Source organism: Canis lupus, chromosome 12 (assembly GCF_003254725.2).
Source record: "Canis lupus dingo isolate Sandy chromosome 12, ASM325472v2, whole genome shotgun sequence".
Lineage (NCBI taxonomy): Eukaryota > Metazoa > Chordata > Mammalia > Carnivora > Canidae > Canis > Canis lupus.
This window is the reverse complement of record NC_064254.1, coordinates 11,336,159-11,353,445: the sequence shown is the minus strand read 5'-3', so window position 1 is coordinate 11,353,445 and position 17,287 is coordinate 11,336,159. Positions and strand designations below refer to the sequence as shown.

Here is a 17,287-nt window from a genome sequence, read left to right as displayed (position 1 = left end):
TCCACAATGACCAAATGTTTTAAGGATCATAATGAAAAGTCAGTGCTGGAGGAGTCAACAACATAACACTGCTATGAGAATGGTAACTGAAATGACTTCTACCAATTAAATTTTGTATGAATATTGATTTGCTATACAACCTTCTTGAGCACCATGGCAATTTCTGAGCTCAAATAGGAGTAACAGCTTCTAAAATCCTGGGATGTTCTTTTTTTTTTTTTTTTTTTTTTTTTTTTTTTTTTATTTTTTTTAATCCTGGGATGTTCTTATAGGGCTAAACCACAGCAGCTTTACATGGTCTCTGATGAAACCGGACTTTTATTTCTTATAGGTGTATATCAGAATCACCTGATGTTTGGTGCATCTGCTTCATTGAGAACGGGACACAAATATATATATATTTTATATATTTTTTGAAAGAGTCCCCCATATGATCCTTATATGCTTCCTAATTAAGAACTTCTAGTTCAGGTGAATAAAAAAAATAAGCACATATTACAAGAAGGGAGAAAAGAACATAATTCAACAATATCAACAACCAAGATTTCAAGATTCTTAAATCACATCCATACATACATGTCACTTCAGCTAAGACTATCTTTTCCTTATATACATTTTAATGGGAATAATACCATAATTCACAATGGCACAGGTTTAAATTCTTCATTTATCATTTCATATTATATAGATTTCACAGCTGGATATCTGTATTATTATGGCAGGTGACGAAAAGAAAAGTCTTACTGCTGGAATTTTACTTTATTGATAAAAGATAAAAAGATCATCTACTGAAGTTTCTTAGAATTTAAAATCAATACAGTGACATAATACTATTAGTTGCTAATATTATAAAGCCTGGATATAATAATGGATTATATTTATTCTGAATATAACCTATTTTGTTAAAAAATATAAAACTGAGAGACTACCTACCTTTGCAAATCGAATAGCAAACAACTTCTTATATTTCAAATCCATAAGTAGACTGCTCATAAACAACTGATGATACACACTCCTAGCACCTTTTACAAACAGAGCAGATGTAAAATAAGGATGTATCAACAAGCCAAAAATTACATTTCCAAAGTTTTTATACTCTCAATTGTATTTTAAGTCTCAAGAGCAGAACTCTACAATTGCAATCTGCTTCTTAAAAATTCAGTTTTTCTAAAAAAAGTTTTCTAACAACAACAAAAAAAGAAGTTTATTTAATTTGAGTTACGGACTCTAAAATCTGTTTTTGTTTTTTCCGAAGAGTAAGACTAATGTGCTAATTGTAAAAACTATATTTATTAAATACCTCTCCAAATGGGGGGAAAAAATGCCTTTTCCAATTACCTAAAAGTGGTTAAAAGATTACCTTTCCACAATTTGGAATCATTAAGCATCAATCTATCCACTAGAGAAGAGTTTTCGCCATCTGGCCCTTCTTGTAAACCAACTTGACATAAAATTCGGCGAAGCCCATCTTAAAACAGGAAGAAAAGTAGTCATGAAATAGGAACTTCAAGTATTAAAATAAAATGACATTTTAATAGAAATGTTCCAACAAATCTATAGTTTTACATGTTCACTAATGGTCAAATTTACTCAGAAAAAGTAAACATATTAACTATTTTATTAACATTTTCACAAAAAGAAAAATTCTAAATCTTGCATTATATACTAACACTTATTCCAGAATACCAAAATATAAGCCTATCAGAAAGGCAATGACCTCTTATGTTATAAAGAATTTAAGTACATATGCTAAATAAACCACATTATAATAAAATTGTTACATCCCATGATAACTGAAGGCAGGCATAATAACTGTGCTACCATTAAAAAAAAAGAACGCATGGCCTCTATACTATAATATAGACCAGTCCATTTATCAGTGTTATGCAAAATGTTCCCACTTGTTTAGCAAACGTTCCCTGTAAACCTCTGTGTGGCTACTATGTGAAATGTCCTGGAAGACAAATTCCTACATCTTCTAAATGCTGAACATAAAAAATGTTCTTCAAATATTAACAAACGCATTAGCATAACCAAAACTTTAATACCTTTTTGTTTCATACATTAAAACTAAAATCACTCTTTTTAGTCTTTTATAAGCACGCAAAATAATCAGACAAAAATAGAGCAATTTTAAAACTATAAAAGCCACCAAACAGGAATTGTTTACAAGGCTAAAGAGAAATACTTATCTAAGTATTAATTAAGAGACAAGGTTTTTTTTTTTTTTTAAGATTTTATTTATTCATTAATGAGAGACACAGAGAGAGAGGCAGAGACATAGGAAGAGGAAGGAGAAGCAGGCTCCATGCAAAGACTCATTGAGTGCGGGACTCAATCCCGGGACTCCGGGATCATACCATGAGCCAAAGGCAGACGCTCAACCGCTAAGCCACCCAGGCATCCCAAGACAAGGTCTTTAAATAATTAGTGATAAATGTCTCAAAAATATTTTTGGCAGAAAATTGCTTCCAGGATACTATTCATTACTACTGTAGAAGAGAACTTGGTGCACAAGATATATCCAATGGAAAACACTAAAACTAAGAAGATAGGAGGGTAAGAAAAATAATTGGAGAGACATTTAAAAAGCAAGCAAACAGTCTCCTAAATTTCCAAAACTCCACATTTTTTTCAATTGTCCGTTCACAATGTGGCAATGCTCTCTTAATATAAATATTTTAGAAGTTCTCTTTATAATAAACACCAGAATGTCATTTATCCAAGCCACCTCTCTTGCTTTCTAAAGAAAGTATGACAGATAGCTTAATCTATTCCTAATTTTCTCTGTAGTGTTATATTTTATACACCACACTTGTATTTCTGGCATTAGCCATGTGATTCTTTGTTCTGTTACCACATTAAAAAGATTGTCTAATTTGTGGAATATGGAAAGACATAAATACCAAATACAAATCCAGAACTTCAAATTTGCAAGTTTAGAGTTACAAATTATTGGTAACCAAAAGTTGGAGGAGTCAAAACAAAGGTATCAACATTAGTGTTGTATCTTTAAAACTGCTAATCATTTAGCAAGCTGGAAAATACAGTAGTATTTTCCAGCTTGCTCAGTGGAACAGAGTTCCACGGAATGCTGTTTTATTTTCATTTTATTTTTTTAAAGATTTCATTCATTTCAGAAAAAAAGAAAAGAGAGCACTAGAGAGACAGAGCAAGCATGAGTGGTGGAGGGCAAGGGAAAGGGAGAAGCAGGCTCTCCACTGAGGAGGGAACCTGATGCAGGGCTTGATTCCAGGACCCGGGATCATGACCTGAGCCAAAGGCAGATGCTTAACCAACTGAGCCACCCAGGGCCCCCAGAATGCTGTTTTTTTTTTTTTTTTAAATTTAAGTCTGTGAGATTTATATTTCATTAGCATATTAAAGTCATTTGCCATTGTTCCATCTAATATTTCCTGCATTTATTTGAACACAGAATCCTTTGTATGCATATAAAAAATCTTGTGGATCAGGGCACCTGGGTAGCTCAGTCACTTTGGCTCAGGTTGCGATCCTAGGGTCCTGGTATTGAGTCCCGCACTGGGCTCCTCGTGGGGAGCCGGCCTCTCCCTCTGCCTATGTCTCTGCCTCTTTCATGAATAAATAAATAAAATCTTTAAAAAAATAATCCTGTGGATCAAAATTTTAGAAAACATGGGTTTGTCTGTACAATAAAGATATTGTGAGATGGTATTTTAAAATGTGAAATTAAAGTAAGAAATTATTTCACCTGATATTGTTTCCAAAATAGTTTTTTGGACCTACCTGAATATCCAATAACATTTCCCAGCCAAGATAAAAGTTTCAAACCAAAATTCTGATGTGCGACAATAGACGAATGCATAACTTGAACTTTGAGTGGCTTTGTCTGTCTACTGGTATTTCTCTTAAAAAGAAATGGCAGAATGAAAAAACAATCTTAAAAAGGCTATCTTATAGAAAAAAGCTAATATTTTTACCTAATGTAACTACACTCTCTTCATTACAGGATAATTTTTTTTTTCATGTATAAGAAAAATACCACTTGGTTTGCCTTACTCAGATCCTAATTTGCTAGAAAGAATCTTACAAAAAAGGTAAGGTATAGCTTACGAGTAACTTGAATCTTTGGTCCTATATTTGAAAATCTGCCCTACCAACTAGAAATTATTTAAATGCTTGCATTTGTTTTAGGTCTTTAACTTCTTAAGTGCAATCAAACATTTATTTAAGTAATATGCTTCACTGCACAGAAATGTAATCAATACTCAAAAAAAAACCCTTTGTATAATAAACTATAATTTTCAATGTAATCATTTTTAAGTGTACAGTTCAGGAGTGTTAAGTACATCCACACTGTAGTGTGACCAATCTCCAGAACTCTTTTCATCTTATAAAACTCAAGCTCTATACCCATTTATCCTTTTTTTTTTTTTTTGGTAACTGGCTTATTTCTCTTAGCATATGTCCTCAAGGTTCATCTACGCTGTAGCATGCATTAAAATTTTCTTCCTTTTTAAGGCTGAATGATATTCTATTGTATGTACATATATTTTTAATTTATCCATTCACCCATCAATAAACATTTGAGTTGCTCCTGTCTTTTGTCTATTATGAATAATGCTGCTATGAATATAGGTATACAAATATCTCTGAGACCATTTTCAATTCTTTTGTGCATTTATATAGCCACAAGAAAAACTGTTGGATCATATGGTAATTCTTCTTAATTTTTAGAGGAACTACATTACAGTTTTCCATAGTGGCTGTACCATTTTACATTCCCACCAGCAGTATGCACAAGGGTTGCAATTTCTCCATATCCTTGCCAACACTTGTGATGCTGTTATGGTTTTCCTTTGTTTATAATAGCCATCCAAGTGGGTATCAGGTGGTATCTCATCATGGTTTTTATTTGCATTTTCCTAATAATTAGTAACATTGAGCATGTTTTCATGTGCTTATTGGTAATTTATATACCTTCTTTGAAGAAATGTCTACTTAAGTCTTTCACAATTTTTAATTTTTATTCCCCCTTCTCATTTTTTGTTTGGATCATCTTTTTACCCCCAACTTCATCCCATTCCCATAACCCACATTAACACAGTACATCTTTGCATATTTTCTCTCTATATATATTATATATGTATACATTTATAAAGATTTTTATTTCATTTACAAAAATGGGATACTATACATACTCTTGTGCATCTTTGCGTTAACCGATTTTTTTGGGTTAATGACTCATAATATTCTGTGGTGTGGATTTATTCAAACATCCTCTAGAGAAGGGCACTCATATTCCCTTTGTTTTCGTCTTCTGTGACTACAAAAAAAGCAGCACTGAACATCTTTGTACACACACTTGCTAGTGCTTACATTTCTATGGGATATATTCTTAGGAAAGGTATAACTTTAATAATAGATGCTACTAAATTATTTCCCCAAATGCTGTAGCAATTTAGTTTTATACAAGTATTCCTATTTTCTGCATCACTGCCAGTAAGGTATTTCATCACTTTAATTTCTCCATCCTGATGAGTATGAAATCTCCCTATCATTTTACCGATTACTAATGAGTGAGTCTTTATGTACACTGACCATGTAGATTTTTCCTGATTCCTAGGTTTTTTCCTGATGATTGCCTTTCCATATCCTATGTCCATTTTTCTATTTAGTTGTTTGTTCCCTACTTGATAATCTATGAGGATTCTGTTTATCGTAAATATTAAATGTCCATTTCTATGTTAGAAATAATTTTGCTAAATCTACTATTTGTCTCTGGGCTTTTTTTATGGAATATTTTGCTATGCTAACTTTTTATGTAGCCAAAAAATACATTTCTTTTTTAACTCCTGGGGTTCTAGTATTGGTTAAGAAGCTCTCCTCCTCCCTTAGAATATACCTATAATTTTCTATTTTTTCCTTCTAACTTGTATCTATTTCTGGACTTCCTTTTCTATTTTATGAATACATAAATGCCACAAAAGATTATAAATTACTCTTTTTAAAAAAAACGAAAAATTGAAATGATACTAAACATAAGAAGTTATAAAGCAACCAATATAAGAAAAAAATACTCCTTTACTCAGATTCATCTATTGCAAATCTTTTATCCCAACTGCTTTATCATTCCAACTTATTTTTCTCTCTCCACACAGATACATATACATGCACTTAAAAATAGCACTGAGGGTAAGTTATATGCACCATGCATCATTCCTCCTAATTCCTTAATACTTCAGTCTGCATTTCCTAAAACTGGAAATATTCTTTTACTCAACTACAGTATAGTTTCTGGTGCATTATTGAGTATGTCCAGATATAAAGAAATAATTTTTTAAATAAGACATAAAATATACAAATCATAAAAAAAGATATTTTGGGAAACGATATTTGCAACAAAAGACTACAATTCAGTTTACATAAAGAACCACTAACAAGAGTAAGAAAAAGAAAACCCCCCAAAATCGGTAAAGGGTATGAATAGGAAATTCACAGAAAACATAAATAAATATGAATAAGATACTCAAAATTAAGACAATGCAAATTTAATTGATGAGATGCCATTTAAACACATGAAACGGGCAAAAATTTAAAAATCTGACAACATACAGTTTTGACGAATGGGAACTCTATACACCACTAGTGGGCATGTATACATTAATGGCACCATTTTGGAGACTAACTCAGCAAAATCTAGTAAAGATGAAAATGCTCATATCCTGACAACTCATAAATTTCATTTCTTGGTATATACCCTAAAGAAACTTTTGCATCTATGCAACAAGGAGACAAAACAATGTCCACAGCAAGACAAAAAAAATATTATTATCCTAATTGTCCATCAGCAGGAGAACGGAAAAATTTTGGTAAAGTTATCAATGGAATACTTCACAGGTACATGCATCAACACACATAAACCTGGTACCAACAGTGAAATGAAAAGTTGCAGTATAATATATCCAGTATGGATCTGGTTAAGGTTTAGAGGCCTCCAAATCCATATATATAATGTTGACAGATTTAATAAATGGAAACATAAAGGCACGCACAAGAATGAACAAAAGAATTAGTAAAAGTAGTTATCTCTAGGATAGGAGAAAAGAGAATAGGATAAAGGAGGAATAATACAGTTTCTTCTATACTATTTTATTATGTAAAAGAAGTATGAAGAAAACATATAATGTGAACATATGGGCATTTGCTGTTATCTCTATTTTTATCTGCATATTTAAAATATTTAACAAAAAGCACATTTACATAAAGTGCATTTACATAGAATAATTTATAATAATTCTTACTTTGTAAAATAAATATAAATGTGAGGGATAGTTTTCTTTTAGAGAAATAATACACTAAATACTATTAGTATATGCAGCATACCTTTGCTATAAGTTACCAAGAAATAACTTCCCTTGAATTCTAATTATGGTGCCAAAGGCCAGTTTAATTCCTAAAAAGTAACATGATACCCTATCAAAAACAAAACAAAAATTAAACACCTTCTAAGATGTCTCTGATAGAGAAACAGGAAAGCAGAAAATCTGTATCTCATGGAAACATTCATTTTCTATATTAATCTTACACAGCTTGAACAAACTAAATAGAGCAATAATGTAATATTTAAGAAACGTATTATTAAACATGATTTTTGTTGATATTGGCTTAACATTCATGAAGGCAGAAAAAATCTGTTCATAACTGCCAAAATATGCAACTAGTTTCAAACTAATAAAAAAATAATAATTTAGGCTTGTTTTTAAATTACTTACCACAATTACTGATTTTGCTTGTTCACAATACTGGAAATCTCCATATCGAACAGACCTACGTCCCTGGTAAATGAAGATATTTTAAATTAACATGTAAAAATATTATATTCAGTATTAATAACTTTTCACCCAGTAAACAAATAAACATCTGAGCATATAACAACTCTGGTCAATTTTAATATTTAAAACATTCATTCTATTAAATGATAAAAAATAAAATATTTTCCTTCAAAATCATCCTAACATTTTTAAGCCATTAATAAGTATATTTCCTTAGACAACATAACAACATAACATTTATTCTTCTAGGTTGCTATAATTTCTACCTTCATAACTGAATATTTCTTATTTATTTATTTTTTTATTGGTGTTCAATTTACCAACATACAGAATAACCCCCAGTGCCCGTCACCCAATCACTCCCACCCCCCGCCCTCCTCCCCTTCTACCACCCCTAGTTCGTTTCCCAGAGTTAGCAGTCTTTACATTATGTCTCCCTTTCTGATATTTCCCACACATTTCTTCTCCCTTCCCTTATATTCCCTTTCACTATTATTTATATTCCCCACATGAATGAGAACATATGTTTGTCCTTCTCCGACTGACTTACTTCACTCAGCATAATACCCTCCAGTTCCATCCACGTTGAAGCAAATGGTGGGTATTTGTCATCTCTAATAGCTGAGTAATATTCCATTGTATACATAAACCACATCTTCTTTATCCACTCATCTTTCGATGGACACCAAGGCTCCTTCCACAGTTTGGCTATTGTGGCCATTGCTGCTATAAACATCGGGGTGCAGGTGTCCCGGCGTTTCATTGCATCTGTATCTTTGGGGTAAATCCCCAACAGTGCAACTGCTGGGTCGTAGGGCAGGTCTATTTTGAACTCTTTGAGGAACCTCCACACAGTTTTCCAGAGTGGCTGCACCAGTTCACATTCCCACCAACAGTGTAAGAGGGTTCCCTTTTCTCCGCATCCTCTCCAACATTTGTTGTTTCCTGCCTTGTTAATTTGCCCCATTCTCACTGGTGTGAGGTGGTATCTCATTGTGGTTTTGATTTGTATTTCCCTGATGGCAAGTGATGCAGAGCGTTTTCTCATATGCATGTTTGCCACGTCTATGTCTTCCTCTGTGAGATTTCTGTTCATGTCTTTTGCCCATTTCATGATTGGATTGTTTGTTTCTTTGCTGTTGAGTTTAATAAGTTCTTTATAGATCTTGGAAACTAGCCCTTTATCTGATATGTCATTTGCAAATATCTTCTCCCATTCTGTAGGTGGTCTTTTAGTTTTGTTGACTGTATCCTTTGCTGTGCAAAAGCTTCTTATCTTGATGAAGTCCCAATAGTTCATTTTTGCTTTTGTTTCTTTTGCCTTCGTGGATGTATCTTGCAAGAAGTTACTGTGGCCAAGTTCAAAAAGGGTTGCCTGTGTTCTCCTGTAGGATTTTGATAGAATCTTGTCTCACATTTAGATCTTTCATCCATTTTGAGTTTATCTTTGTGTATGGTGAAAGAGAGTGGTCTAGTTTCATTCTTCTGCATGTGGATGTCCAATTTTCCCAGCACCATTTATTGAAGAGACTGTCTTTCTTCCAATGGATAGTCTTTCCTCCTTTATCGAATATTAGTTGACCATAAAGTTCAGGGTCCACTTCTGGGTTCTCTATTCTGTTCCATTGATCTGTGTGTCTATTTTTGTGCCAGTACCACACTGTCTTGATGACCACAGCTTTGTAGTACAACCTGAAATCTGGCATTGTGATGCCCCCAGATACGGTTTTCTTTTTTAAAATTCCCCTGGCTATTCGGGGTCTTTTCTGATTCCACACAAATCTTAAAATAATTTGTTCTAACTCTCTGAAGAAAGTCCATGGTATTTTGATAGGGATTGCATTAAACGTGTATATTGCCCTGGGTAACATTGACATTTTAACAATATTAATTCTGCCAATCCATGAGCATGGAATATTTTTCCGTCTCTTTGTGTCTTCCTCAATTTCTTTCAGAAGTGTTCTATAGTTTTTAGGGTATAGATCCTTTACCTCTTTGGTGAGGTTTATTCCTAGGTATCTTATGCTTTTGGGTGCAATTGTAAATGGGATTGACTCCTTAATTTCTCTTTCTTCAGTCTCATTGTTAGTGTATAGAAATACCACTGATTTCTGGGCATTGATTTTGTATCCTGCCATGCTACCGAATTGCTGTATGAGTTCTAGCAATCTTGGGGTGGAGACTTTTGGGTTTTCTATGTAGAGTATCATGTCATCGGCAAAGAGGGAGAGTTTGACATCTTCTTTGCCAATTTGAATGCCTTTAATGTCTTTTTGTTGTCTGACTGCTGAGGCTAGGACTTCCAGTACTATGTTGAATAGCAGTAGTTAGAGTGGACATCCCTGTCTTGTTCCTGATCTTAGGGGAAAGGCTCCCAGTGCTTCCCCATTGAGAATGATATTTGCTGTGGGCTTTTCGTAGATGGCTTTTAAGATGTTGAGGAATGTTCCCCCTATCCCTACACTCTGAAGAGTTTTGATCAGAAATGGATGCTGTATTTTGTCAAATGCTTTCTCTGCATCTAATGAGAGGATCATATGGTTCTTGGTTTTTCTCTTGCTGATATGATGAATCACACTGATTGTTTTACGGGTGTTGAACCAGTCTTGTGTCCCGGGGATAAATCCTACTTGGTCATGGTGAATAATTTTCTTAATGTACTGTTGGATCCTATTGGCCAGTATCTTGTTGAGAATTTTTGCATCCATGTTCATCAGGGATATTGGTCTGTAATTCTCCTTTTTGGTGGGGTCTTTGTCTGGTTTTGGAATTAAGGTGATGCTGGCCTCATAGAACGGATTTGGAAGTACTCCATCTCTTTCTATCTTTCTAAACAGCTTTAGGAGAATAGGTATGGTTTCTTCTTTAAACGTTTGATAAAATTCTCCTGGGAAGCCATCTGGCCCTGGACTCTTGTGTCTTGGGAGGTTTTTGATGACTGCTTCAATTTCCTCCCTGGTTATTGGCCTGTTAAGGTTTTCTATTTCTTCCTGTTCCAGTTTTGGTAGTTTGTGGCTTTCCAGGAATGTGTCCATTTCTTCTAGACTGCCTAATTTATTGGCGTATAGCTGTTCATAATATGTTTTTAAAATCGTTTGTATTTCCTTGGTGTTGGTAGTGATCTCTCCTTTCTCATTCATGATTTTATTAATTTGAGTCTTCTCTCTCTTCTTTTTAATAAGGATGGCTAATGGTTTATCTATCTTATTAATTCTTTCAAAGAACCAACTCCTGGTTCTGTTGATCTGTTCCACAGTTCTTCTGGTCTCGATTTCGTTGAGTTCTGCTCGAATCTTTATTAACTCTCTTCTTCTCCTGGGTGTAGGATCTATTTGCTGTTTTTTCTCTAGCTCCTTTATGTGTAAGGTTAGCTTCTGTATTTGAGTTCTTTCCATGAATATTTCTAATCATTGAGTAGAATGAGAGCAACTGTATCTACATTTCCTGCTAAACTTTCTATCTGACAACAGCTTACATTACGTTCCAAAATGTATTTGGATCAATATGCAAGTGAAAAAAAAAACAAAAACAAAACCTATTCAGTTTTCCCAGAATAACTTACCTGTAATAAAAGGTTCAAATTTATTATGTGACATCAATATAATGAAATCACTTACATCTCGATCTACTGTAGTTGCAAAGCCAATGGCTTCTTTTTGTGTACAGTTAACAGCTTTCTGAAGGGTATAAATAACTTGTTCATAAGTATGCACCTCATCATTAAACAGCATGCAATAGTAGGTATCACTCTTCTCTCTGTAGGATAAAACATTAATTATGTATTTTCTAATTGCATATTCTCTAGCTCCAGGCTGAAGTAAGAGCATACTTGATTCTAGTTCTAGGGAATGTGCTAGGTACTGGGCATATATCTGTGATCTCCATGCTCTATAACACTACCATCTGATGGGGAAGATATATACTAGACATATAATTCTAAATGAACTGGCTTGTATCAAGAAGAATACAATGCTGCAACAGGGTAAAACAGGTCTGGGACTTCAGAGAAGAACTGCCAGAGAAGTAATCTGAGACTCAAAGTCAGAATTGGCTATCAATGGTTCTCAACTGGAGGCAATTCTCCTCTGTCTCCCATAGATGACCATTTGGCAATGTCTAGAAACATTTTTTGGTGGGAGTGCCACTGGCATCTAATGGGTAAGTGCCAGGGATGCGGGTAAATATTCTACAATCCACTGGGGCTAGCTCATTTGGAAAAGCACATGACTCTTGATCTCGGGGTCATGAGCTCGAGTCTCACATTGGCTTTTACATTAGAGATTACTAAAATATAAATAAATACAAACAAACAATATTGTACAACCTACTGGACAGTCCCTATAACAAGGAATTAGTCTGGACCCAATAGCTGATCAACCCTGGGCTAGAGGAAGTCCCTGAGGTGGCAAAGCTAAGTAACTGGGAACTGGTACGCAGGGAAAAAGGTCTAGAGAGAGGCAGACATCTTAAAGACTTTTGATTTTACCATCCTACGGGCATTCAATGATTTAAAATAGGAGATACAGTCAGATTTGCCTTAAAATTCAGTTTGTTATGGTGTGGAGAATGAATTGTAAGGGGCAAGAGTAGATAGGGCAATTTAGTTAAGGAGGCCAGATTGTCAATGATGAAATCAATTAATTTGGACTAGGATAACAGTAATGGAGAGGAACAGAAGTAGAATAATTTGATGGAGAACCACGTGGACTTGAAATCTAAATGAGTATAAATGATTTAAGTTTCTGGGCAGATGGAATGCCATTTACTAGATAGGAAAAGAGTACAAGAGAAGCAAGTTACATTCCTTTCCCTTCTATAATGGTGGCCTTGAACCTATAGTGGAACGGAACAAAAAGATAAAAATAAAACTCTTCTATTCTCTAGGGTCTATATTTGGATTTTTGATCAATGGTTCCCAACTTGAAGTATAGGCACATCTATAGGCACTTTATAAATACTGTGGGTTGTTTTTTTTTTTTTTTTTTTAACAAATTGAAGGTTGTGGCTACCCTGAGTTGAGGATGCCTCTTCAATGCCATCTTTCCAACAGTATTTGCTCATGTCATGTCTCTGCATCACATTTTGGTAATTCTTGCAATACTTCTAACTTTTTCATAATTATATTTGATGATCCGTGATCAATGATCTTTGATGTTATTCTCATAATTGTTTTGGAACACCAGGAACCACATCCATTTAAGATTGCAAACTTAGGTGTAAATGTTGTATATGTTCTGACTGCTCCACTGACCAACTGTTTCCTGTCTCTCTCCCTTTCCCTGGGCCTCCAAATTCCCTGAGACACAATACTGAAAGTAGGCCAATTAATAACTCTATAGTGGTCTCTAAGTGTTCAAGTGAAAGGAAGAATCAACTGATGTGGCAAACTTTACTGTTGTCTTATTTTAAGAAACTGCCATAGCCACCCCAATCCTCAGCCACTACCACCCTGATCAATCAGCAGCCAACAACATCCAGGCAGGACCCTCCACCAGCAAAAAGATAATGACTCACTGAAATATCAGGTGATGGTTAGCATCTTCTAGCAATAAAATACATACATATTTTTAAAGATTTTATTTACTTATTCATGAGAGATAGAGAGAGAGAGAGGCAGAGACCCAGGCAGAGGGAGAAGCAGGTTCCATGCAGGGAGCCTGATATGGGACTCGATCCTGGGCCAAAGGAGGGCACTTAACCACTGAGCCACCCAGGCATCCCGAAATAAAATATTTTTAAGTTAAGGTATGTACTTTGTTTTTTATATACAATGTTATTAGACTACAGTGTGATTGTAAACATAACGTTTGTGTGTACTGGGAAACCAAAAAATTCATTTAACTTGCTTTACTACAGTTGTCTAGAAACCAACCTGCAATACCTACAATGTACACCTGCCTGTACGTGCAGATAAATTTATAAGGCACTATTTCAACATTTCCAAAAGAGTATAGTTAACACCTCACTTTATTAAAAAATATTTACCCATGCCTAATTATCTAGAGTACTCATGAAAAAGCAAAAAAGAAACCACTGATTTTCCTCAGACCCTCACTTCAATGTGTAATACGTGTAATCAACTTTAAGTATGAACAGGATTCCAACAAACTTGGTTAGACTTAAAAGTAAAAGAGAAGGTTGCTTGAGGCAAGCACATGACATGGAAAAGTGAGCCCTTAACAACGTTAAGGCCCTTAACACCCTTAACACGGTTCTTTGGTTACAAGTTTGCCATGTCCTCAATAATCTCAATGCAAATAGTAAAAATGTGAGTTACCAGGTTTATCACACAAAGAACAGAAAACTGCCTGTGCCTAAAAGACAGGGCTTAAATAAACTAACCAATGAATAGAGAGAAACCTGTACTAAGTTTATCACACATATTTAAAAACTATAAAATAAGTATTCTTGAAAACTATTTAAAAAGATAGAAAAGGTAAGTCCTATCCTAGCTGTATTAAACTTAATTTGAAGAATTAGGACCAAAATGGTTAAAACAGAGTTTGAGCAAATACGAGCACAAGGATTTGTGTAATAAATGGATTGTACTTACACTATCTCTAAATCTGCTGGCAATTCACTTTCTTTTTCCCAGGTTAGTATCTCCACTGCATATCGAAACATAATAGCAAAAATGTTGTAGGTTCTCGCTATCACATCCTCTGATAAATGGACAAGAGGATCCTGAAAGAACAGAAAAAGAAATTGCAACCATCTTAAATGCACATGAATTCTCTTTCTTGTTCTGCCTCTACCCCTCAAGATACTACTGTAAACAGCTTACTGATCTTCCAGCTTTGGCTTGTCTTTTTTTTTTTTTTTTGGCTTGTCTTTATTTTAATCTTGTACATTATATCCTACCAAATCAAGATTCCTAAAACATTTTGTTCAAAATGATCCCAATTAGTGAATCAACTGAAAAGATTCAATGGCACCCCAATGCCTAATGAATAAATTTAAAATTTTTATATATTTTTAAATTTTTAAAAAGATTTTATTCATTTATTCATGAGAGATATATAGAGAGAGGCAAAGGCACAGGCAGAGAGAGAAGCAGATTCCATGCAGGGAGCTCAATGTGGGACCTGATCCCGGGTCTCCAGGATCAAGCCTTGGGCCAAAGGCAGGCGCCAAACCGCTGAGCCACCCAGGCATCCCATAAATCTAAAATTTTAGACTGGCATTCCAAGATCATTAACACCTAACATCAAACCATTTTTATGGCTTCCTAGCCTACTAATCCCCAATTTCCAGAATAAACAAAGGAATGTTATCTAAGGACAAACAAGCAATATTTAGTTTTATAGGTATAAAGGAGAGCCTGATTTAGAGGACTTTAAAAAGGAGAAACCAGCAAGGTCAGAAAGCTGCCCCTTAATGCCATAAGAATCACTCAGGGCATGTCGTGTATGTTTGGAATAGGGAACTTTGTACCTTACACTTAACAGGGAGTAAGTCACAAAAAATCTAGGTTAACGTGAAAAAGTATTACTATAAATATACGCTAAGTTGGGATGCCTGGGTGGCTCAGCAGTTGAGCGCCGCCTTCATCTCAGGGTGTGATTCTAGAGTTCCGGGATCTAGTCCCACGTCGGGCTCCCTGCATGGAACCTGCTTCTCCCTCTGCCTGTGTCTCTGCCTCTCTCTCTCTGTGTCTCTCATGAATAAATAAATAAAATCTTAAAAAAAAAAAATATATATATATATACACAAAGTTTATTACACCTTTTAAACAAAAGATATTATATAATTTTAACCTTAATGCTTTATCTTAAATCTAAACATACTATTTAGCTTAATGGCTAGATAGTATTACACTCATTTCTCAAACAAGAATCTAATATGAACCTCATGCTACAACAAAATAGAAATCAGAATCAAAACTCAGTTTCCTTGGTGATATTATCTAGCTATACATTCACTTTTCACAATTATGTCCCATGATACAAGACATTTAGAAAATGACAGAATTACAATAAGCAGAACTTATAAGAATGAAACAGGTCCTGAAACAGAAACAACTGCCAATTCTTAAGAATTCAAGCCAGTAGTGTTCAAACTCTGTTCTATAAAATTCCTGTTTGAATTACACATCAGTTTAAAAATATAAAATTATCTATTTTAAAATGGTAATGTAAAAATACACCCCAAAATGTGTAATATTACATATTGGGGGATCACCAACTAGTAATTTTGCTATTGGCCTACATTGGCCTAGTTTGGGGCAGGGCTAGGAATACAGATTCTTCTGCTGTCTTTGTACACATACTAACTTCTTGAAAAATGGTCACTGACTAGAAATAATTATTTCTGGGGACCCCTGGGTGGCATAGTCAGTTAAGTATCTGACTCTTGATTTCAGCTCAGGTCATGATCTCAGGGTCATGAGATTGCATCCTCCCCACCCATCAGGCTCCATGCTCACTGTGGAGTCTGCTTAAGATTCTCACTCTCTTCCCTGCACTCCCCTCACTGGCTCACATGTGTACTCTCTTAAAAAAAATTATTTCTTCTCTATTTCTCTCTCTCTCTCTCATGGATAAATAAAATCTTTTAAAAAATTATTTCTGCAGTGAAAGGATGCTAGGCTGTGCAAGTCTACTCATATGTACAATGGTAAACTAAATGCTAAGAAAGATTTCTCAAAGTGCTCTTATGATAGTGTCAGAATTTGCAAATAAATGATCATCTCATCCTATATTATATTATCAATTATGATTAATAATTGTAGTTTTGATTACATTTATAGACTGCAAACCTTTGTCAGTCAACCGCATGTTACTCTTCTTTCAAATTAGAATAATATACGGCATATTACTAAAAAGTTATGTGTTTATGTTAGAAGGCGGTAGGAATTATGGATAACTAGTTTTTTATGTGATACACTTCTGTTTGAATTTATGTAAGCATATATTGTATTACACTATTTTAACCATTGTCATATGCAAATAAGGACTTTCTCCATACTGCCCAACTAGTTTATTACTAGAAACTAATGACATCAAAACCTCACTTATAAGTTGACTGTCTAGCAAGTAACTAATACACATTTCCACTTATAAAAGATAAATTTATTAATGCCACTTGTAGTATCCATTGACAGATGGATAAAGAAGCTGTGGCATATATACACAATGAAATAAAACTCAGCCATAAAAAAAGAATAAATCTTGCAATTTGCAACAATATGTATGAGTCTACAGAGTATACTGTTATGTGAAATAAGTCAGAGAAAGTAAATACCATATGATTTTACTCATATGTGGAATTTAAGAAACAAATGAACAAAGAAAAAGAGAGATAAAAAAAGACACTTAAATATAGGAAATCAAACTGATGTTCACCAGAGGGGAGGTGGGGGGGATGGTTGAAACAGGTGAAGTGGATTAAGAGTATACTTATCCTGATGAGCAGTGAGTAAGGATTGAAACGGTATATCGCACACTTGAATCTAATATAACACTGTATGCTAA

General features: G+C 34.4%; 1 protein-coding gene across 7 annotated transcripts in view; it reads right to left on the bottom strand.

Moving 5' to 3' along the window:
• UBR2 (ubiquitin protein ligase E3 component n-recognin 2) overlaps positions 1–17,287 on the bottom strand; it is a 129,675-nt gene that overhangs the window by 62,976 nt on the left and 49,412 nt on the right. For 6 of the 7 annotated variants that reach the window (XM_025418802.3, XM_025418801.3, XM_025418803.3 and 3 more), the window contains 6 exons: positions 14,368–14,498; positions 11,432–11,570; positions 7,755–7,817; positions 3,766–3,886; positions 1,361–1,468; positions 934–1,022 (listed from right to left, as the gene is read on the bottom strand). In XM_025418802.3, the coding sequence (XP_025274587.1) occupies positions 934–1,022; positions 1,361–1,468; positions 3,766–3,886; positions 7,755–7,817; positions 11,432–11,570; positions 14,368–14,498 (651 nt within the window). Of the gene's footprint in view, positions 1–933; positions 1,023–1,360; positions 1,469–3,765; positions 3,887–5,180; positions 5,306–7,754; positions 7,818–11,431; positions 11,571–14,367; positions 14,499–17,287 lie in introns of those variants that run through there. The other variant, XM_025418805.3, reaches the window with a different exon arrangement.